The sequence below is a fragment of the Arthrobotrys flagrans genome (genome assembly GCF_004000055.1).
Source record: "Arthrobotrys flagrans strain CBS H-5679 chromosome Unknown unitig_8, whole genome shotgun sequence".
In the NCBI taxonomy this organism is placed as follows: domain Eukaryota; kingdom Fungi; phylum Ascomycota; class Orbiliomycetes; order Orbiliales; family Orbiliaceae; genus Arthrobotrys; species Arthrobotrys flagrans.
The window spans coordinates 3,197,208-3,218,391 of NW_027137553.1; the positions used below are offsets into that span (position 1 = coordinate 3,197,208).

At 47.6% G+C, this 21,184-nt stretch overlaps 6 protein-coding genes across 7 annotated transcripts; 1 reads left to right on the forward strand and 5 right to left on the reverse strand.

Annotated features, from left to right (window-relative positions):
* Positions 1-177: 177 nt before the first annotated feature.
* DFL_007403 (uncharacterized protein) lies at positions 178-3,071 on the reverse strand (the record flags this gene model as incomplete). Its single annotated transcript, XM_067636981.1, has 7 exons — positions 178-881; positions 949-1,206; positions 1,267-1,468; positions 1,533-1,722; positions 1,794-2,070; positions 2,674-2,683; positions 2,967-3,071. 7 exons carry the CDS (start codon positions 3,069-3,071, stop codon positions 178-180), a joined length of 1,746 nt encoding a protein of 581 aa, XP_067488542.1.
* A 2,536-nt stretch (positions 3,072-5,607) lies between these two features.
* On the forward strand, positions 5,608-6,313 carry DFL_007404 (uncharacterized protein; the record flags this gene model as incomplete). The annotated part of the gene is made up of 6 exons (XM_067636982.1): positions 5,608-5,629; positions 5,703-5,731; positions 5,831-5,887; positions 5,952-6,021; positions 6,109-6,134; positions 6,230-6,313. 6 exons carry the CDS (start codon positions 5,608-5,610, stop codon positions 6,311-6,313), a joined length of 288 nt encoding a protein of 95 aa, XP_067488543.1.
* An 80-nt stretch (positions 6,314-6,393) lies between these two features.
* DFL_007405 (uncharacterized protein) lies at positions 6,394-9,023 on the reverse strand (the record flags this gene model as incomplete). Its single annotated transcript, XM_067636983.1, has 6 exons — positions 6,394-6,461; positions 6,589-6,719; positions 6,777-6,887; positions 6,944-7,265; positions 7,323-8,699; positions 8,813-9,023. 6 exons carry the CDS (start codon positions 9,021-9,023, stop codon positions 6,394-6,396), a joined length of 2,220 nt encoding a protein of 739 aa, XP_067488544.1.
* A 1,648-nt stretch (positions 9,024-10,671) lies between these two features.
* Positions 10,672-11,447, reverse strand: DFL_007406 (uncharacterized protein; the record flags this gene model as incomplete). Its single annotated transcript, XM_067636984.1, has 3 exons — positions 10,672-10,765; positions 10,824-11,338; positions 11,421-11,447. 3 exons carry the CDS (start codon positions 11,445-11,447, stop codon positions 10,672-10,674), a joined length of 636 nt encoding a protein of 211 aa, XP_067488545.1.
* Positions 11,448-12,127: 680 nt separating this feature from the next.
* Positions 12,128-14,185, reverse strand: DFL_007407 (uncharacterized protein; the record flags this gene model as incomplete). 2 transcript variants are annotated; one of them, XM_067636985.1, is made up of 4 exons in its annotated part: positions 12,128-13,648; positions 13,709-13,795; positions 13,860-13,916; positions 13,994-14,185. In XM_067636985.1, 4 exons carry the CDS (start codon positions 14,183-14,185, stop codon positions 12,128-12,130), a joined length of 1,857 nt encoding a protein of 618 aa, XP_067488546.1. The 2 variants fall into 2 exon arrangements, with proteins under 2 accessions (XP_067488546.1, XP_067488547.1); XM_067636986.1 differs by lacking the exons at positions 13,709-13,795; positions 13,860-13,916; positions 13,994-14,185 and having other exon boundaries at positions 12,128-12,565.
* A 3,574-nt stretch (positions 14,186-17,759) lies between these two features.
* DFL_007408 (uncharacterized protein) lies at positions 17,760-20,058 on the reverse strand (the record flags this gene model as incomplete). The annotated part of the gene is made up of 8 exons (XM_067636987.1): positions 17,760-18,188; positions 18,260-18,493; positions 18,547-18,747; positions 18,806-19,174; positions 19,245-19,343; positions 19,413-19,530; positions 19,613-19,710; positions 19,816-20,058. 8 exons carry the CDS (start codon positions 20,056-20,058, stop codon positions 17,760-17,762), a joined length of 1,791 nt encoding a protein of 596 aa, XP_067488548.1.
* Between the last annotated feature and the right edge of the window lie 1,126 nt (positions 20,059-21,184).

Consider the following 21,184-nt stretch of genomic DNA (forward strand, 5'->3'; position numbering starts at 1 on the left):
TTCAGGAATTATTAATGGTTTGTAGGGGGGAGAGGAATTACATGACACAGATCAATGGCCGGTCGTAAGGTAATGAAAATCCTACCAATAAAAAAAAGTATTGCTTGAAGGAAAGTGACATTAGATGTTCATGCCCTGTTCGTGAATGGCTAGCTGACGGCCGCCTTCGGTATGCAACTAAGCCTTGGATCCGTCTCCGACAGTGACGGCAGGTGCGGTGGGAAGATCAGTAATCTTCTTCTCGCTCTCAGTAGCAGGAACGTCTGGAAGAACAGGTGCAGTGCTGGATGGCTCGGTCTTTGTTGGCTCCTCGGTTGTAGCTTCCGCCTGGGGCTCGGACTCGGTGATGGCGGTGGGCTGAGCCTCCTCCTTACCCTTCTTTTCCTTATCCTTCTTCCAGAAGCTGAGACTTCGGCGTGGCTTATCCTCGCCGTCGGTGGACTTGTCCCGCCTTAAGCTTCCAAAGATACCGCTGGGCTTGCGCTCTCGTGGGGATTCGGCCTCGGTGTCGCTCTTGACAGGCTCCTGAGTCTCGACAGCGGCAGGTTGCTCACCGGCATCTGGGAGTGGCTCCTGAGTAGCAGGAGCAACTTGGGTCTCGGTTTCAGGGACGGCCTCTGGCGACTTGGCCTCGCCTTCCTCCTCGACAGCTGGAGAGTCTTTCTTTTCTTCCTTCTTCTTTGCGAAGAAACCTCCCAAGAAAGACTTGCGGTTGGAGGCCTTTGGCGAAGCGACGGGGGAAGTTTCAGCCTTTGGCTCCTCAGTAGGTGCGGCTTCAGCTTGAGGGGCGACCGGGGTTGGCTCTTCGATTGTTGGAGTGGTCTCCTGAGGTGCGACGGCAGTCTCAGCTGGGGCTGGTGCGGCCTCTTCCTTGGCTTCGGCTGGTTCGCGATATCCGATAAGCATAGGCCCTCATTTTATCTGAAGTGAGACACGATGTTTACTTACCGACTGGCTGCTCTTCCTTGACCTCATCTTTCTTTTCTTCCTTCTTGCCGAAGAAGGAGAATCTGTTCAAACGATTTCTCGAGGAGGATCGCTTCTTCTCATCTTTCTTTTCCTCTTCTGGCTTAACAGCGGAAGATTCAGCGGCTTCTTCCTCGACGGCTGGGGTAGCAGTCTCAGCAGGTGTCTCCTCAGCTTCTTCGCCCTCCTTCTTAGCCTCGACTGGCTCCTCCTTCTTGGCAGCGACGACAGGGGTAGGCTCTGCGCATAGATCGTTAGGACGGACAATCTCCATCATTGTGGGATCAGGTCAATACTTACTAACGACCTTCTCGAGAGCAGCCTTGAATCCATCGGTTTCAGATGTGATAGCGTGAATGCCTTCGGATTCAGCAACCTTGATTTTCAAGGTGTGGACCCATCTTTCACGAAGGGCAGCGGTGCTTGCTTCCAATTGAAGTTCGTGTCCTGCGCTCTTAATTGTGAACTTCTTATCACCTTGAGTGGTAATATCTGCGCCATCCTGTTCGCATTCATCATGAGCATGGAATAAATATACAGCTTGCAAGGATGGAATCGAGCCTTACCAGTCTAACAATCCCGCTTGGCTTGGCCTTGTCGGTCTTAGTGTAGAATAGGAGACCCTTTCCGGTCTGTGTGGCGTGCGCATATGTGGCATGACCAGCCTTGGTCTTTTCCTTCTTCAGATATTCGCCAAGATTCTCCTCAGGGATAGCTTCTTCAGAGAAGTAAAATGTGTGCTTCTTCAAGAAAATTCTACCAGACACCCTCTGTTAGAGACGCGATAGTAACTTTTTTTTTTTTCCCCTCTCGATCTAATTACTTACGGGATAACAGAGAGGAATTTTGTTTCCAAAACCCCTTCCGAGATCGGTTCGATCTCCTTAGGTGCTTCAGCCGGTGTTTCAGCATTCTCAGCAGCAGCTGCTGATTCTGGGGCTTCGGTCTGTGCTGGTTCCTCAGTCTTATCAACAGGCGTTGGTTCGACGGTTTCCTGCTTGGTTTCAGGGGTTGTCTCTACGGTTGGCTCGACTGTTGGTGCAGCGGCCGATGGCGCCTCGGTTGTAGCTTTGATGTCCGACATGGTAGACGCGGTATCTAAAACTGCAGGGGTATGTTAGTAACGAGGAATTGGTGCCGACTGGCCAAGATCGCAGAAAGCGTATACTTTGAGAAATGAGGGAGGGGGAAGCGGTGTGCGAGCAAAATAGAAGATGGGGAAGAAAGGGGAAGAAAGAAAGAGGGGAAACAGTTCGGGAAGAAGAAAAATGGAGAGAGAGAATCGCCCATGAGCTGTTGGGTATTGAAATAACCCGTTACTCTGCGGTTCTGTGTATCTAAGGAAGTGGGCCCAGGTAGCACCGCTTCTGTTGCTAGAACTCCTGCTCCAAGAACACTCGTAGGATATGCGCTGGGAACCAACAAGGCCCTTCGCCTCGGTCTTGTCCGGTCCTGCCCTAATATCTACGAGAGATATCTTGATCCCCTGTCGCCTCAACGAGTAGTCTACAAGAACTGCGAGAGAACTCGACTCGACTCCTAAGAAACCTCTTCTGGGTGTTCCTCGAGGAGTTTAACGGTATAAATGCAAAGGGGGTGACGGGAGCAGGAATGAGAATAGAAGTGGAAACAAGTACAGGTGCGGTGCATGGGGACGGCTGTACACACAAAGCAGTCTGTTACATGTAAATGTATACGGTTACTTACCACTATATAACTGATAGTTTACGAGTGTCTCGACTGTGGGGATTTGAAGATATGGAAGGATAGATAGTAATAGTAGTAGAAGTAAAAGTAGAAGAAGAAGAAGAAGAGGGAAGAGAAGGGAGAGGAGAGGAGAGGAGAGGAGAAAAGAGAAGCGGGTGAAGGAAAAGAAAAAAGATTCCTGAAGGCCTCTTGGTGTGCTACGGAAAGGGCCTCTTTGGGGCTTCTTATTATATAACAGAATTTATTCGATGCAAGGAAATTTGCCCTGTTGATTTGATAGCTGCGACACTAACAGGCTTCCCTACACTACCACTACATTGATACGGGATTGGGCCACGAAGGGGTGACACCCCAGGGTCTTCGATTTGATTCATCTCCTGTATGTATATTATCGCCATGATGCCCATACGGAAGACAGAATACCTATGTAAATGCATCGTCAAATGGAAGAAAGAAGCCTTGTCTTGCATTGCCACGGTCTTTTGATCATGATTATTCAATAAAAAGCCTTCCTTCTGCAGGCCAAAACTATATTCCGAAGAAGAAAACATGCACACTGTGGTATCCTTTCCCAAGGCCCATACATACTATGTACACAGCACACAGATGCTCGGGGAACCTTGCCCACCATCCTTCCCCTTCCTTCTCTCAAGAAGAAAAAAGGGACCATCCAGTCCACAACCATTAAACAGCTTTCTTTGCAAGGTCAAAAAGGGCGCTAATGTGGAGATGGTCTTGTTTCCATGGCGAAATAAAACTGGGACCGGCAAGCTTGTCTTTCTATATCTCAAGCTTCTTTAATGATGATAGTTCTATCGTCAATATAATAGTCGCACCCAGAACCCCTCCGCGACGTGTATTTCGAAATACGAGGGTGGTAACCAGACAAACCCGCCAGAAGATTTAAAAAAAAAAGCTCATTCTCGCCTCTGACACCATATCGCCTGATATTCCTGATCGATAGCTCAATCTTGGTCTATCTGTCGACATTTCGAGTTTTTCGGGAAGTATGTTATCATCTGAGCGCATGCTTTCGCTGACAAGGCCCTTATTTCCAGAGTTCCTTGCTTTTTCCGCTCCTCGCATTCGCAGGTATCCACACCTCGCTCGTTAGCTTGGTTAAACTAACACAGACATAAAAAAGACCCATGCGCGGTGAGATAAAACGGGGAACCTGCCATCATGAAAATTTTCCTTGCGAAAGTCTCTACGATTAGTCAGGTCTTCCCAGCAAATAATTACATACCAGAAACAATTGCACTGTTGATATTCCTCTCTTCAATCTCCCCCCTGAGAGCAATCCAAAAGGCTTCTTCCATACGCAGTATGCTTGTTCACGATATTGCTTTCCAGGGATAGTAGTCTTCAATTTTTCTTGAGTGGTTTGCGGTGAGCATGGACGTTTCATATTGCACCCACTCTAATCACAATTGCCTATATTATATATACCCCCTTTAAAACCACAAACCTCACTTTGTTATCTTCAAATTTCCATCCTCGAAATCCCAACCCCCCCAAAATTACTTAATCACGGGGCATCACAGCCGAAACAGCTAATCCGACGATAATCCGCTGGATTTCTGGTCTGCCGAGGGCTCTCCAGCACAGATAGGACCCCACCTCACCCGGGCTCGAATAGCCCTATTCATCTCATCTTTCCATATCCTTTCTGGATTCTGGCCGGGTATTAGCGCCCACCTGAAACCTATGAAATGGAACGTCCTGTGACCTTTTGCCTCGGCGTTCTATGTATATACATGTGTCATTTGATCGTGTCCCAAATAGCGACATATAAAAATAAAAAAGTAAAAGAAAATAAACAAGAAAATGAAATCGACGGCCAGAATTTGTATTTTAGCGATAACCGATGCTTCCTAGAGAATATGTCGAGGCTCCAAACCAAAGGAAAACCACCTAGCCGAAGCCGAGCAAGCCTTGGTGGCTAGCCACGGGATCCTGTTGCAGGGAAGAAAAAAAAAAAACTTCTTCGGAACCAAACGACGAATGGTCACACGCCTTTGCCACTTTGCTTTTCCCGGGCAGGCTTTTCCAACGTCGACAAAAGAATTCGGCGGCTTCGTCCACGGTAGGCCATAAGCTCGCCATTTCGTGTGTTCTTTGACTTCCATTCGAAACGGATTTCATGCGTATTATCTGCAAGGGTAACCCTTAGCTACATAGCTTCCCCACCTGGCTGTAACCAATCGTCTACTGGTCAACGAACCGTGCCATGCATGCCTCAAAAAGCAAAGCGGGTGCATGTAGGAGGGTATAGGCTCAGCTCACCGCGAAGCTCCTGCAGCTCCCATGCAGCTATGCATGAGAGCTAGCCATGTCGAGATGACGTCTCAACCCACCATTACAGGTTTTCCCCACTTTCCAGCCATCGATACAGATACACTCATACGATATCAACGTCCTTTCACAGGCATTAGTTCATGAGCCAAGAGAGAACGGTGAGAGCTCTGAAATGATTTGACTTTTTATCTTACGCTCCCAGAAGAAACCTGTTTAACAAAAAGGACAATATGAACACCACCGTTGGAAATAATAGGAAAGGAAGAAGCGCACGTGGACATTATCCAAAACGGTGGGGCATCGGCAGCCGCCGTTACAACTTGTAAGGCTGATGCCTGATGCATATATGTAAGACGGGAAGGGTGATAAGGCATGCTCGTGCTCATTTTGGTCTCAAAGCAATTGCTTCAACCACCCCTCGTAAGTATATAAGTTGTTATAGAATCCATTCGCTCCGTCGTTAGCTTTAACGCCAACCGGTACAATTCTCTCTCAACATCCGGATATCGCTCCTGCAACTTGGCCCATCGCTCTCTGTTCATCGCCCAAGTGACGCAATCACGTTCAGCAACAACGGTGGCTGTTCTTGGTGTCTCGGAGAAAAAGGGAAGCTCGCCGCATGTCGTCCCAGCCGTAATGCTCTCGTCTGTTTTTCAAAGTCAGTGATGATAACGAATACGCAAGCTCGGGGATTCTTGATATTACAGTATCCTCCCGTCTGGTGGTTATAGGATGCCTTGAGCAACCCCTCCTGGATAAGGTAGAATTCAGATGCCACATCCTTTGAAATTCTGTTAGCTCTCTGTTTCACAGGTGGGTAGACTTATACTGGGGAAACACTGACTCCTTGATGAAATAGAACCGCACCCTTCGGGAACGATTTCTTCTCGAAAAAGTTGACGACTCGAAACCAGAAGTCTTCGTTCTCCGCCGTTCTTTCCTGAAACGCCTGAAGTATCAATGGTAATGGTTCTTTGAAGCCTGACCATTTTGACGCCGACTCCTCCTGCTCCCTTATCTTTGCGGCTGCCCTCAATTGGCTAATCCTCGGTGAGTTATTCAGGGTGTTCTCAACTTCTGTCCTCGGCCGGCTTGGTACTTCTGCAGAAAAGTCAGCGGCGATCTAACAAATAACAGAACCCGGCTTCTGTTTACCTAAATTTGTAGGTCGTGAAGATACTTGGTCCTTCGATGCATAGTAGGCCTCGAGGAGAAAGTTTTCTGACCACTGCAACCCATCGTTCAAATCGGAAAATAGCTTAACGCCCCCTTCATCACCATCCCAGATTCCCACGCCCTCCAAGGCAGCATCAACGTCCCCATTCGGTCCGGTCAGGATTAAGAATATATTCCGCTTCTTCAGCGTCCTTCGGATCCTCATGAACGCTTCAGCGGCGGAAAAATCAATCCCATTGACCCCAGTCAGGTCGAGCACAAGGAACCGGATAGGCCGCTCGTTAAAATTCCGTTCATCAAGGAGGCCAAGGATACTATTCTCAACTGAGGATATTGTCCCAAAAAATATGAAGCCTCCAAGTTTATATAAATAAATTTGAGGCCCAACCTGGCTCAAGAACCGTTGTTGAAAGGGGTGACGTCGAACAGTTGATCTGGCACCTGCATATGCAGCACGGATAGCTGGCTTTTGACTGGCTTGTATGGAGAAGGCCAGGCTGGTTAGGATTATTCCAATCAGGATTCCCACGACGAAATCGTATAGCCCCATTGTTACAGCGGTGATAAAAACGCTTTAGAGATAGTTAGCAAATGCCAGTCTTGGGCTTGTGTATAGACGGGCCACGTACGTAAGATACTCAAACTTATGTAGCTTTTTCCAAGTATCATATAAACTTTCTCTGAGCAATTCTATCCCCAATAGAAATATCAAGCTAGCGACAACAAAGACAGGAATGTATCTATCAGACATCATCAGTAAACGCTTGACAACCGTTTCGGCGTGTATGATAATTACCCAATTATTCCAGGTCCAGCGACCCAAATCGCCGCAGTTGCTAGTGCTAACATGATACCGGCAAGCTTACTATCGCCACCACTTCGAATGAAAAGCACACTGTTGGCGTAAACCAAATAGTTTTGTATGCTCCCAACCAGACCGGACAGGCAGTTGGAGACACCATGGGCGATCAGCTCCCGGTCAACGTCCACATTTTCAAGGCCGAGCGACATTCCCAAGCTAGGGACGTTGATTGGAACATGCAGTATCCCGAAAAACGTCAGTGCCATCATCGTGGGGATATTTTCTAGTACTACCTCCCAATCAATAGCACCAAAATCTAAAACCTTGGTTAGAACGAGACATTGTTGGATTTCTTTTTGCGTTGGGTACTCACCATAGAGCGTATAAAAGTGCCAAAACGGTACATTAGACTTTGGGGCGTTAAAAATCCAGCCAGCGTCTCGCAAGCCTTCGATTGTTAAGGAGGGTATGGCCGCGACAAGTAGATAAAACGAAGTTAAAATTGTAAGAAAGAATACCGGGACCGTAAATGGATGCTTGAAGAATTGCAACAAAACTAGCAGAAGAACCGAGATTGCCAAAGGTAGCATCCACATGAAGAACGTGGGCAGTGAAAATAGTACCTTCAGCGTGTCAAAGGTATATTCAAGGGACCCTTCTAGTCTTGCCGCGGTTTCTATCCCTGTTAGAACTAGAAAAGCACCTACGCCTCCGATGCAACCCACGAGGATATGGCGAGGTACAAATCCAATCAAAGACCCCAATTTCAGATAACCAAGCAGAAAGAAGACGACACCCGTCAGAACAGAGCTCAGTGCCATGCAAAATATAGTTGTTGAAATGACAGCGTTTGAGTCTTGTCCAATTTTTGATAAAATTGTGAAAGCCATCTTATGGAAGAACGGTACCACTTCGATCATCTCGGAACCCACAGCGTTGAATCTGCTAAGCCCACAAGAATAGACCAGTTGGGAGACAATCGTGCTAACGAAGAATATAGAAAGGCCGTCGGGTGCGAGATCGCTAAACACTGCTTCGCCTAATGGGAAAAGAATTATCCCATAGGAGAGACCGTCGAGGAGATTTAGGAGGAGAGCCAAGCCAACGGCCGGGAGGGCATTGATCGGTGCGACAACAACATTGCTCCAAACTGTTCGTCGGTTCCAGTATTTAGGCGACGAAAGCTTTGTTGCCAGGGAACGTATATTCCCATTCCGTAGCGACCCGGTCTTCCCCCCAACCACTGTAGCTGCTTGAGCTTCGATTTCATTCGGCGAAAGTGAATTATACGATGGCTGATTGTGACCTAATCTTTTAGTCGGTAGTAAACTATCGCCTTCTGTAGCTATATCGCCTCGTCCTAAGTCGTCATTCTGCTCTATACCATCCATAATATCGACCACGGGATCTTCTGGAGGTGAATTCCGCAAGAGGCGGGTGAGGTGGGATGGGCCCGATGATCTGGAATACCCCTCTGGCGGATTTGTGCCATCATCTTCAACGAAGAGCACCTGTCGAGTATTTGAAGCCCGCGAAAGGTGTGATTTAACTATAATAGGGCTATCCGCTGATATTACTTGGTCAGTTCCTGGAAAGCCATCTACCGATCGTGAAGTATTGTCGCCCTGGTGATAATCGACTCCAGTTTCTCGAGGGGATATAGTTAACATTGCAAGAGATGCTAACTCGGCTGTCTGTGCTCTGATTCTCTCAGACCCATAGGCAGCCCAGTTTTGCTGATCTGGACTTTCTGTGACAAGTAAATAATTAATCAACATTATGAAATATGAGCGTTGACCAATGGGGGAGGCTTTCGAGTTCGTAGCCCCCATAAAGTATAGAGGGAGGAAGAGGAAAACATACGCTGATGAGGATACCATGACCCATGGAAATACGACCGCACGGAAGGGCGTTCATAATCTTTCATACGGTGCGGAGATGTGTAACTTTGCGGACGGCTGTCATTGGGGACATTAAGAGCCCTGCCACGGGTATGCCCAATGGATGAGGATAACGGGCTCCGGGATCGAGCCGCTTGGCCTGCCTCTACAGGGTAGGGTTCCGGCCGGGACATTCTAGAATTCGGGAGCTATATAGGCATTAGAAAATCGATGTCGTAGATTGCGTAATAATCGCAAGTTAGGAAGAAATTTGAACAGATGGCCATCATGATATTTTCTTGAGCGCACAGCGAAAGCTTGGGTGCCGGACTCGATCGAGTTATCGATGAGCACAGGTAGCACAGGGATATTCTAATCAAGTCCCCGGAGTATTTGTGCATGCACATGCGCACATGGTAGCCTATCCAGCGGAATACAGACAATCGACAACGTACTATTATGCTTTTGCGTTGTTTCTGGTGCAGAAAAGGTGATTGAGGTCCAATCAAAGCCAAAGCGGAAACTGAGCGTGTGAGCACCAACGCCCACGGTTGGTTCCGATGCAACGGCAGATGGCGGTGCGGATCAGAAGAAAGGAGGGAATATGCAGATGGTGATTGAAAAGATCTCAATTCAATCTACCCGGTACTTCTAAGTATGGTAATAGATGATGATATAATCTAGGACACTGCCTAGCTTAACTACCAGTGGACTAACGAAGCGTTAACCTAGAGTGTTCTTTTTCCGATGGCAATGACCTCAGCGCTCTGCCCTGCCTTTCTTTGCTTTGACCGGGTGATGCCGTTTCCCGGAATTAGTATTTTAGATGCATATGTTGTGGTCCAATCTAGCGGAGATTCAATTGACTATACCCACCTGTCAATCAAAGTAAGTATTTATTGTATATGAATGACGAGTCGAGAGACTGGTTGGGAGACGTGTTTTGAATTCTCGTACGTAAGAAAAATCTAGTAGGTTTTAAAGGAACCGCCACCAGCGGTATTCAACCGTTGACCCACACTAATATTCAACCCTTCCGGAGCACAGTTCGACAGAGGTATCGGACAAATAGCATGGCTTAACCAGCTTCTCCGTGCCGTCCAAGTACATACTAAGTACTTAGTAAGTAAATAATGCTATGTCTCTCGGGGGTCTGTCACCAGGCTTCGAAGGCAAATGGGAAAACATTTTTCTTCTTCTCTTGAACGATTCACATCCTGCCATATGAACTTTGGTACTATAATTCCAGGGGTCCACAATCGGCGAGATATCGATATATAGCAGGCTAAAGAACTCATACTCCCCAATATAATGGAAGTGCTGTAGTTGCTGACCTTTGTATCGCTCCGGCCTGCCATTCGGGGTGAGTGTCGTAGTGAAAGTTCGATGATGCAAGCAAGGGTGGGTCCTAGACCGTTTGCCTTGCAGGTTTCCAGCCCGCACCGACAGCCGTTAGATCTGCAGCTGGAAGGATGGCCAGAACTTCTACTGCATGCACCTTTGATTGGCGGGCGACCTTGTGCTACACAATATCCATGTGCCTCTGCAGGAGGGAATAAAAATTAAAAAATTTCTTCCCTATTGCATGTACGCGAGGGAAATCAGCGTCGCCGCAGCGCTCCTCCATCAGGAATGAAAATATTTCGCTGCCATAGGGCTGGGTCCCCCTAAAATGGCGAGCTGAGCACGCCAGCCAACTGTTAGGATCACGACAGTCTTAGGTGCTTCTCAAGCCTGTTTCGGTACTTGGGAGTTCTTTGATAAGTATATAGAACGGCATCTATTGGCACCAGGGTATTTACTACTTAAGTAGGTATTCACATGATTGAGTAGGTGGTTCGGCTAGCTCAATTTCTGAAGAAATCCTTGCTTGATCAATCGTTCAACATCGCCCTGCCGTACAAAGAACTGGCTATTCTTCGATAGCGTGATTGCCCTATGCCTCAACGTCAGCAAGCTCTTCTAGCTAGCCCATCACTGGCAACTCAACTCACCCATATTCCGTTTGAATCTCGCCCGCATCTTTCAGGACTCTCACATCAATGAACAGGTCCTTTGGAGGCTCAAGGCTCCCGGTTAGATCTATATCTGTCCATTGGCCCTTATACGCTGCCAACATATCTCCATATTGCCTCGCATATTCATCCTCCTCAGGACTCAGCGCATGGGATGATGTTCCCGCAACATTGTCGTCCCCCTCGGTAACCCGAGCGGCTTGAGCCTGTTCCGCAACATCCATTCCATTCCAACACATTTGCTCAATCTTCTCCGCCCTGACCCGGTGATACGCCAGCAAACACCTCTTATTCCTCCTGATGCATAGGTGGTGTACTAACAGGGCACATGCTCTAGCAGGGTCTTCCGACGGGTTGAAGTCTCCGTCGTAAGATTTTGTGATCTCGTCGATATCTCCGTGCAAATCACGAACTTCTCGGGTAACAGCACGAACAATGTCCGTTTGATATGGTGGTAGTTGGTTTAGTGCCTGTGTCCGCTTCGCGTGAACGACCTACCGTCATGGAATCCACGTGTTAGCACCGCAACTGGGGCAGTCGATCGATATCTGGGTGTCCGGGTTGAGTGAGACTGACTAGCTTATAGCCTAGTTCTCCGTACATGACGTTTATTCCTTGCCGGAATTGCAGAACCGAACAGAGAGTCCAAGAATTGGAGCCGATATTGGAGAGTTGACCGTACTTATTATAATTATAAGTGAACCCTGCTGGTTTCTTGTCGACAACGACACAGGCAACACAAAAAGACTTCAAACTTCTATCGTGCCGAAATCTCCTGGATATGGATTCGATTCGAGGCTACGAGGTCTTGATGAGGACGAGGTAACAGGCTTGAACACAAGATCGGTACATTTACTTCAGTAGTTATCTGGTTTCCGAAATTTGGAACCCTTTGCACTGCAGAATCCAAATAAAAACTCCTTAACTATTTCAGCTACAATTCTGGCTGAACTAGAAATCAATAATTCATCTTGGATAGGCAAATACATTTAAAATACAAACAGCAAGTCCACACCAACCCCGACGGCTGAGCACTTGTAAGCACTGGAGCGCGAAGGTATAGTAGTAACTCCCGAATGCCCTTTCCCTTGGTATTCCCAAATACACCAGCCAGTATCATCATATTACTATTACATATTCCCTTTTATATTGCCCCGCTTGTATACAGAGGCCCGGATAGACATTTTTTCCTATTTCCAAATCTCTGCCGCCGAAATGCATCCTCATATGCGGCGTATGTGATTCTCCCTCAGGTCTTACCCACGAACCAACCCGTGGCCAAGCTATTCGGCCAACCATTCGTCATATTGAAAGCAATTTGTGGGGTCTGCGTGTAGAATACTGCCACCTTCCCCCATACCATGCCACACTGCCCCTCCTGCATCCCCATAGCCCAGGATCCCGGCCACACCCTCGTCCCCAAACTCATACCCACCGGACGTGTTGATATACAAAAGACCCGGAGATACAAATTGATAAGGTGCGATTAGTTCTCCGCGGTCTAATAGGTAAGCTTGCTGTGCAGCTACATTTTGCATGACCTGCTGCTCAAGCAGCTTCCGGTATTGTTCGAAATCAACATCTGGAGGGCCTTCGTGTGAGCATAGGGAGAAGTCTTGCTCCAACATGGAGATTTCCTGCTTCGCTGGAACCGGAGGCTCTTGGTGAAGGCATTGTTGTCTTTGTTGATGATCTTGGTGATGTTGGTAAGGGAAAAACATTTCATTCTTCCGCACTTCTTCGAGTCCTAGCTGTAGAATGCCTACTGCGGTGGTAGGGGCAGCCGTTCTCCGAATGGTTACATCCTCAATGATCGAACTTCCGGGATTCGCTGAGGCCATTGGCCTAACACTCATTTGATAGTATGTTCCATCGATGTCATTGTTGGTCATGTTCACGGGGGCCGGTTTTCCTGGGTTCACGGTCTCATATGAAGATTTTTGTGCGCCAGTTTGGAGCCTTAGGGTGTTCATTTCCATGGGCACTTCCCGTTGTATAATTGCGGGCGTGTCTACCATAACCATATCCTCTGGTAAAAGGTGGATCTTCTTGTCATCCGTCAACTTGGATCGTTGTTTTTTCTTCTTCCTTGCCATTATTTGTGGTAATTGTATAGGTTCCGATTCGAGGTCTTGGTATTCCTCTACCTCACTCGAGTATGATTCTCCTTCACCTTCTCCGTCTGAGGACGTCTTTCGTCGCCGAGGTGGTGGCGGTTGGTTCTTACTTGGCGAAAATTTATATCCCGGGTGAGCTGCTTGGTGGTTGATCCTTTCGATCCTTGCCAGTTCGTTGTATTTCTCTCGTATCCAGGCTGGTTCGAGCGGCCAGCTTGCCCCGCTCACAGACGAAACCACCTGGTGGTTATTCTGCAAGCACCACTGCTTTGTCCTTTCCGCAAAGGCAGATCTGTAAAGCATGAACGAGTTCATCGGACGTGCTACATGGCCGTCTCTCTTTTCAACCTCCCTCCTTCTCTCTTCGGGGCTCCTGTGTACCCACCTCTCCATATCTCGGATTGGCAACCCATCGAAGTCTTTTGTAAGTTCACTGAGTGGTCTATCTAATTTTGGTACCTTTGGCTTCTCAGCCTTAGAGGCAGTTGGTGGTTTACGCTTCTTCTTGGACGATTTTGTAGTCGGCTCCAGCTTCGAAGTTTCTTTGTCTGAATATATCGGCATGCTGCCGTCAATATTCACCTGCTGGAGATGGTTGAACGCAGCCGGATTGTCTCGACGCACCTGGCCCTCCGTCGAAGACGCGGGGGTTGGGGGGGCATCTATGGTGGACCTTGGTGGCGAATACTAGCATCGAATTAAATATATATTTTATTATAATATGTTAGTTTACTTCATTATACTCACAAATTCACTCCCCACATATGCACTCGTGGGACCCAATCCATCCAACCCGGGCTTTGCATGTATGTTGCCATTTTCCGGGTGCGGTAACTATGTACCCTGGTTGTCAGTTTGTACTCGGGAAAACACTTTAATTCCATAGAATAAAACTTACATGACCCTTATGCCTGGAACTTGACTTGAAGGACGTTTGATAGGATGGCTCAAAGTCCTTCATAGTAAATCAATGAGCGAATGTCCTAAATTGGCACCAAGAGCGAGTACGTATTGCAACAAGGGGCGACTTACACATTCCGAGAAGCAACGCTCTGGGGTCATACACTCATCCGTCGAATAATTTGTTGGAGCGGGAGAATAGAAGTTATTCGGAATATGCATCGAATTGTAGAAATCAATAGAGGAAGAAGTCCTCGACATTGAAGGTCTGCCCAAAAAATCAATCGAACCTTCGAACGAGTTCGAAGAAGGTGATAGGTCCATATTCGGCTGACGTTTCAGTTGTATTACAGGGTAACTGTTGATTTCCTATATCTGCGAGGTGTTCTAAAGCCGTTGGAAAGTCCCCTGTCAGAGAACCGCGTTGAAGTGTGGTAAATCGTCCACGACTGTCCTTCAGAACTACTATAGCCAACACACAAATTATCACAAGATGCGAATGTGGTAGAGGAGTGGCGATGAACTAGAAAGGAGCTGTTGGGAAGTTGGGAAGCTTGGATTTTGGGGGACAAAATATAATAACATAGGATCCGAGGGAAGAATAAGTATGCAGGAGAAAAGACACAAAACTTCAGAAACAGGGCTACTCTTCCGCTCTATTTAGAGGATCGAAACGTAGACGCTTCAGCAGGGGTGGGTAGAAAGAGATTCACCTTAGCCTGACGATGCACGGGAAGACGCCGTTTTCGAAAAGAAGTCTCATGCAAGATGCGGCAAGGGTATGGTGTCTTGCTTTTCCCACCATTGAATTGAAACGCAAACCCTTCGATAGGACGGTATATGTTTCTTTGTAGCACGTGGACCCGAACTGAGTCGTGCAGCCCTGGCACATCGGAGGGCCATGTATAGAGTTGGTGGCGCGACAGTTCGATTGATTCGATGCGGTGGTTTACAGAGAGCCACCTCCGTGATTTTAGTGTTACGAAGTAGCCAACCGTCCCATTAGAATAGTCCCAGCCGCTTGACTTCCCGTTTGTGAGATGGATTCTGGAAAATTTCTGCTTCCCATGGCTGGAAGCCCGTAGACGGCATGACTTTTGACAGCTAGAGCATTTGTCAAGCCCCGAATTTTAGGAGCCAGAGAGCAAGCTGCGAGTTCAACTGACGACGCGAGGCTAGGCTTGACACCGTTCGATTTCTCGACTGGCTTCCGATCTATAGATCTGTGGTGCTCTATGAGTCCCGTGAAGCTATCTGCAACTAAGTTCTTTACTATGGGTTTGGCATATATATCGCCATAACCAGCGAATGTAACAACGGGTTCTCGTTTCATAAATATGTAGGATCAAGCCTATATGGATGCCTCTGTCCGCAATAATACTACCCTGGCTCGGCTCGGGCGTATCGAAGACGGTTACTTCGTTCTTGAGATGGTTGTAACATGAACCACTACTGCGGGTATTCCAACAAAAGGAAGGGGAGGGTAGTTCGGTGAAAGCTCACCTATAGCTTGGCTGTCTGTGGAAACACCAACCCTCACGAAATTGTTATTATTATTTTCTGCGAATGGTATCTACAGCAACTCCGGAGACTTTCTTTGCTATTTCGCGCTGGGTATAAGGGGTGTGCACAATCCTTGGAAATATGCCAAGTTGCTTGCTTTGAAGAGGGTATCTTCTTTGTTTGGGACCTTGTCTGGCTTCAACTCGGAATAATTTTCGTAGATGATATCCCGATTTCAAACGGAGTGCAAGGCTCTCTAACAGGAGCAGCAGCAGAGTATGTGGCACAACGGCTACAGACAGAAGAAAACATGGATGTGGATCAAGGGATCGCCTACATCCGTGGGTATTCTTAGGTAGGGAGCCGGTAGGCTCTTTTCGTCCCTAATGTCGTCATTAGCTGGGTCTGTCGAAGCTCTGTCGCTGTATATTGCTGGTTTGTAGTTGTGTATATGGGGGGGGAAGAGAAGCTTTGAAGATGTACTGATCGCTTGGTCGAAGACGTTGTGGGCAAACTCTCCTGGCGAAGTATAGCCTCGAAGTCCAGGCGAAGTTGATATGATAACGGAGAGGCACAGCATTCGGAGTACATTACCGTGAGTAGGTAGCTTCGCATCACAACATTTCTACACCGCCATAACCACCCCCAATCCCCACAGCTTTGAAAGCTTAGTAGCATACCCAACCGCGGCTATGCCCCCGGTTAGCTAAGTCCTCGCCCCAGTAGGTTACGGAACGCAGGCTCTACGAGAGCCTCTTCCGGGCTCGCGAGAGTGGTTTCCGGGTGGGCCGATTTGCATCCAGTTTGCCTATTCACATACTAGATTAAACAAGAATGTCTGAGGGAAGCTTTAGAGTTCCTCCTAGTACGAGGCCGATGCAGGGTATATATATACATGTTTATTAGCCCGCCGTCCCTTTACTTCCTTCCTTCCGAAATAAACTACACAGTGCAAGTGTTGCTGCGGCTTCCGAAATTATTTTGCTAGATAGGGCCGAATATGTAAGTAGGCAAGCGGGACCAGTCATCCGTCGCCAGATTAGGCCACCCGTACGTTTCCACCCTAAAACAATACTTCCTCGGTCTCTGTATGGACAAATGTTTTTATTTAGGACTTGTGAAACATATATTCTCATAAGAGCTGATTCCTTCGAAGGGAACTTCTTGTAGAAATGTTGGTGTTGACGAGATCTGTTAATTAATAGGTCACTGATGAACGGCTGCATATTGAATGTCTCATCCGGAACAATTAGCCAATGTACCAAAATCCTAGTCCGGGAGTGTTAGCCGGCTACTAGGAATCTTTTAGCTCTTTGACTTTAGTCTCTTCGGGAACAACGATCGCCTGCATGCAGGAAGAGTTTAGCATCGCGGGTTCTTGCGAGAAACGCGCGAACGAGTCTGGTGACCGAGACATCTTCTCGAAACTTCATGACGATGATATCGGCCCGAAAAAATAGTCCTAGCTAATTTGTGTTTCCCGAAATATCGGCATCGATACCTACACGGTAGGTATCTACCCTTCATTCCACGGCATTGAAAAAAATGGTGAAACAGACGTGTTGATTTGTGGGATTATCCTGATGGGGCTGCAGCGTTTGCCTGCATCTGCAAGCTTGGGATGCTGCATTCTAGAACGGGATGAAAGAGCTTCGATTCAGCCCTATGAAAGGAATCTGGACAGGACCGTGGAAAACGATGGTAAAAAAAAAGCAATATACAAACCGTGGGGTTTCCGTTTCGCATGTATTAGGTACGAGGCTACCATAAATATCAACATACGGATTTGGTGGTGGTGGTGCACCCAGGCGAATCCTCTTTGGGGTTTGGGCTACATTGCGCTGTGTCCAGCTGTGGTTCAACAGACGTTACATTAATATGTAGCCTGTTGGTGGCACGGGAATCACCACACCAGCCTGTGAAACCGACAGAATCACTAAATATCTGGCCTCGTATATTAGTATTGTGGATTTTTTTTAGGGAAGCTAGATATAAGGATTAGGGATGGGCACGTGGATAATTTGCCAGACTGCGATATGAGTTTGGAACGCGCGTTGGGCCACCGTAGCGATGTTTTTTGTATTGATATTATTTTACGCCCACAAGCACATAGCTGATGAAGTCGCCTCTTCCTCTGTATACACCCATGTGACGCGAGGCCCAGCCTGAAACTCAGTAGAAACTGCTGGTTATGAAACAAAAGTAACAATAGTAGTAATGGAAATAAACAAAGAAAAATATCCTAGTGATTTAGTAAAAGAAGAGGCATACGGAACCGTTCCGCTGGTTCTAATAAAGGCAATCCCGAGTGGTGGGGCCAACAAGCGTAATACGGATGCCCGGCAAGATCGTGGATAATATTTGATAAGCCTGTCCAGAACAATGACTACGGAAACTAGGAGCTCGGATTAGGGGGCAGTGGGAGAATTTGTTTTGTAGGGTGGAGGTCGGGCTTGCTGAGGCGTATCTTTTGGATGGTTGTACCGGTGGTGGGGGCGATGGTTGTTTCTGTGGCTGTAGGCTGTATGGTTTTTTCGTCCTCAAGTCTGCTGGGTACGGCGTCGCCGTTGTTGGAGGTGGAGTTTTGTTCCAATGACGGTGACGGTGGCGGGTCGGTATTGTCTTTTCCTTCGGCATCGGATGAGAGGGGTCTTGTTAGACGTAGTTTGATTTTTATAGGGGGACTCGTAGCAGCCTTTTCCTTGTCCCGACAGCGATCACAAATGAATTCGCTTTCCTCGGCCATGGATGTGGGAACATCCAAGCATGCGGTGTGCTGCCAGACGCCACACCGATCGCATGCTATGCTCCGGGTTCCGTCATCCTAAAAAATTAAAAATTCGGTAGTTAGTGTCGATGGAGACCGAAAGCTCGGTGATAAAACCGGAAACATACGTAGTTTATACCATTCACACCACAAACGCAATCAAAGACCCAGTCATTGTCTTCCATATCCAACTCAGCTTTGCGTTTTTCCTTTTGGCGGGAGGACTTCCTGCCTTTTCCGTTGTCCTCTGACTCCGTTGCATCCGGGTCAAGAAGTCTTGCTCGCTCTTCCTCACGTTGCTTGGCGCGAAGCTCTCTTTCCTGAAGTCGTTTCTCACGTTCTTCTAGTTTGGCGATTCGCGCCTAGCCATGGTTAGCTTAATAAGCAGTTCGACGGTTTGAATGTCGTGGCTTACTTGTTCGTCCTTCTTTCTTTGCAGATTCTCTTTTTCCAGCCGCTCGTGCTCTTCCCGTTCATGGCGAAGTGCTTGTTCTTGTTCTTCTGCTTCGCGACGTTTGGCGATTCGCTCGTCGACTCGAGCCGATCGTTTTCTATTCGAGAGTAACTCGAGGCGAGCTAGCTCCTTTTCTTCTTCAAGTAGTTTTCTTCTTCGTTTCTATGAGAGCGTTAGTCAATGCCTAGGTCAACCTTCGATGTGGAGAAGGCCCCCTTACCTGCTCTTCCTTTTCGAAGACAGGGATGATGTCTTCAAGAATAACCTTTCTAAGCTCCTTCTCATCCGGATGTTTTGAGCTCCCGAACTTCGCCACCAAAGATCTGTATTCTTCGAGATTCGAACAGAGACATTTCCATTCTATCTGGGAGACGAACATGTCATTTTCGTCAGGGGAGAAGTCGATCTGTTCAACTTCGTGTTCCTCTTCCGCGGTAACTTTTCGACGCTTCGACCTTGAACCGGTGCTTTTCCTGCTCTTCCACTTCCGGTAAACGGGCGGAAGAGGCTCGGCCCTACAATAGAGATATCCGTTATCGAATTGATAGTAGGTGTTCCCTTTGGAATCCCAGCCGATGGGATCGATTCGCTATAAGGCACACATATTAGAACCCGTACATCCTCTGTAGAATCTTTCGAAAGGAGGAAGGGAGAGGTACCCAATCAGTGTGGTCCATGACTCTATGCGGGTCTATTTTAGACCTGAAGGAATCGGTGTTTGAGATGATCCACATCGCGAGTTGGTGCAAAATCAGGACCTGGTAATATATCCGGTTAGCATTGGAAGGTCCTATCGAGTGTTGACCACGGTAGCCACACACACACACCCTTTGTTCCGGTTCGAAGCTGTAGAAGGAGATTGGAAGAGGGCCTGTTCCGAACGGATTGACTGGGACTCGTCTGTGAACATATTGTCGCCTTGTGTAGTCGTCGAACATCTCAATACTAGAAGGCGAGTTGGAAGAAAAAAGGTAAGCTTCGTGGAGTGGGTGTAGGGAGAAGAGAGCAAGAGCTGAAGCAAACGTACGTCAAGCCTCTTTGTGAGGAGACATTCTTGAGAAGACCGATTTGAACGTCATGGAGCAGGGGTGTTCCGGATGCTGAACTGAGATCTCTGGCGAAATCCTGAATACAACGGTGATATTCATCAGCAAAGGCTTGCAGTTAGGAAACGGAAGAAATTGGCTCAAGATTGGCGTGAAATAATTTGGTAGATTTGAAGGCACTTACTTCAATGTCTTCATAGTATGGGCTTTTGAGACCCTTGTGGAATTGGAACAAAAACTCCCAGACAGCAGCGAACTGCCATTGTTGGTGCAATGGGTTTGGAGAGGGCCGGAGGGTTTGGTGATTATCGGATGGCTTGGGGGAGGAGCAAGAGGGAGGAGACGTTGACTGCGACTGGGTAGCAGATGTAAGAAGGCCGTTAGGCCGGTCGTGGGCGGAGCGGTGGCTCCTGCGTGTCGAAGGCATTTTCGAGATGTTTGCTATGCAGGAGTGGTTTTGGATAGTACGCGACGGTCAGGTTTCTAAGTTGGGGTTGACTTGCAGGTGCGATGAGACTAATCACGCTAAGACCAAGAAAATTGAGTTGGCGTTTGTGTTGTCTACCACCGACACCAACCTCACATCCAACACATTTCTATTTATTATATTTATTTAACAGTGTCTGTCAAAACGATAGAAGTTGACAAGTACTTCTTAAAGGCAAGGAGCATGTAAGTAAGATTCAAGAAAGCGTACAATGCACAGTCGGAAAACTTTGTGGAATCGATCGAGGCTCTTTTTTCCTTCGCTGGGCGCAGCGCTGCCCCGTCGAAAGTCTCACCGGTGACACACACACACACACACACACTCTCTCTCTCTCTCTCTCTCTTTCTCCCCTTTAAATTCTTATACTATCTATTGCTCATGATTTACTCTGTAGGTACATGTACCTCTCTCTCGACAGCTACTTACTTAAGTGCTTGCAGGCCTCCTAATTAGAAGCTATCCCTATCATATCATAACTTGAAAGAGAGTCTACCGGTTCCGGGGTCTGGAAGCCGCGGTAATCCTTACCCACATTTCCACCGAACTGGGCAAAATCAGGGAGTAATTGCAGCCAGAACCCAACCCAACCAAGTCGCATCCATCACTTCACCTTGACATCATTTGAGTGACGGGCTGGGGTAAGCGGGAGAGAACAACAATCACAACCATTTGCACGATTGTTATTGAGGAGGTTGTTGCTTCGGAATTATACTTAAACTTCTTGGGCATAGGTGGGTCTCTTTTGTTCATATTCGGAATACTACCTACCACAATTTCGTGAATACAATCTTCTTCTTACATATCACTTCAAGCACTCATACTTAAGGCTATTTTCTTTCTTTCTTTCTTTCCCCTCTCTCCTTTCGAAGGAATCGAAGCGGCGGCTACATAAGACCATCTGTATGCTACACTACATTACATGTACCCCGTACACCATCAATCTTCATCCCACCATCCCCAGTCCGACGTTTCCCCTCAACGGTGATTCGAGCGCAATTTAATCGCAAGAGCGCAGAGGCCGCTTGGAATCGGAGCATTTCGCCAGATAGCCACCCATCGCCATCAT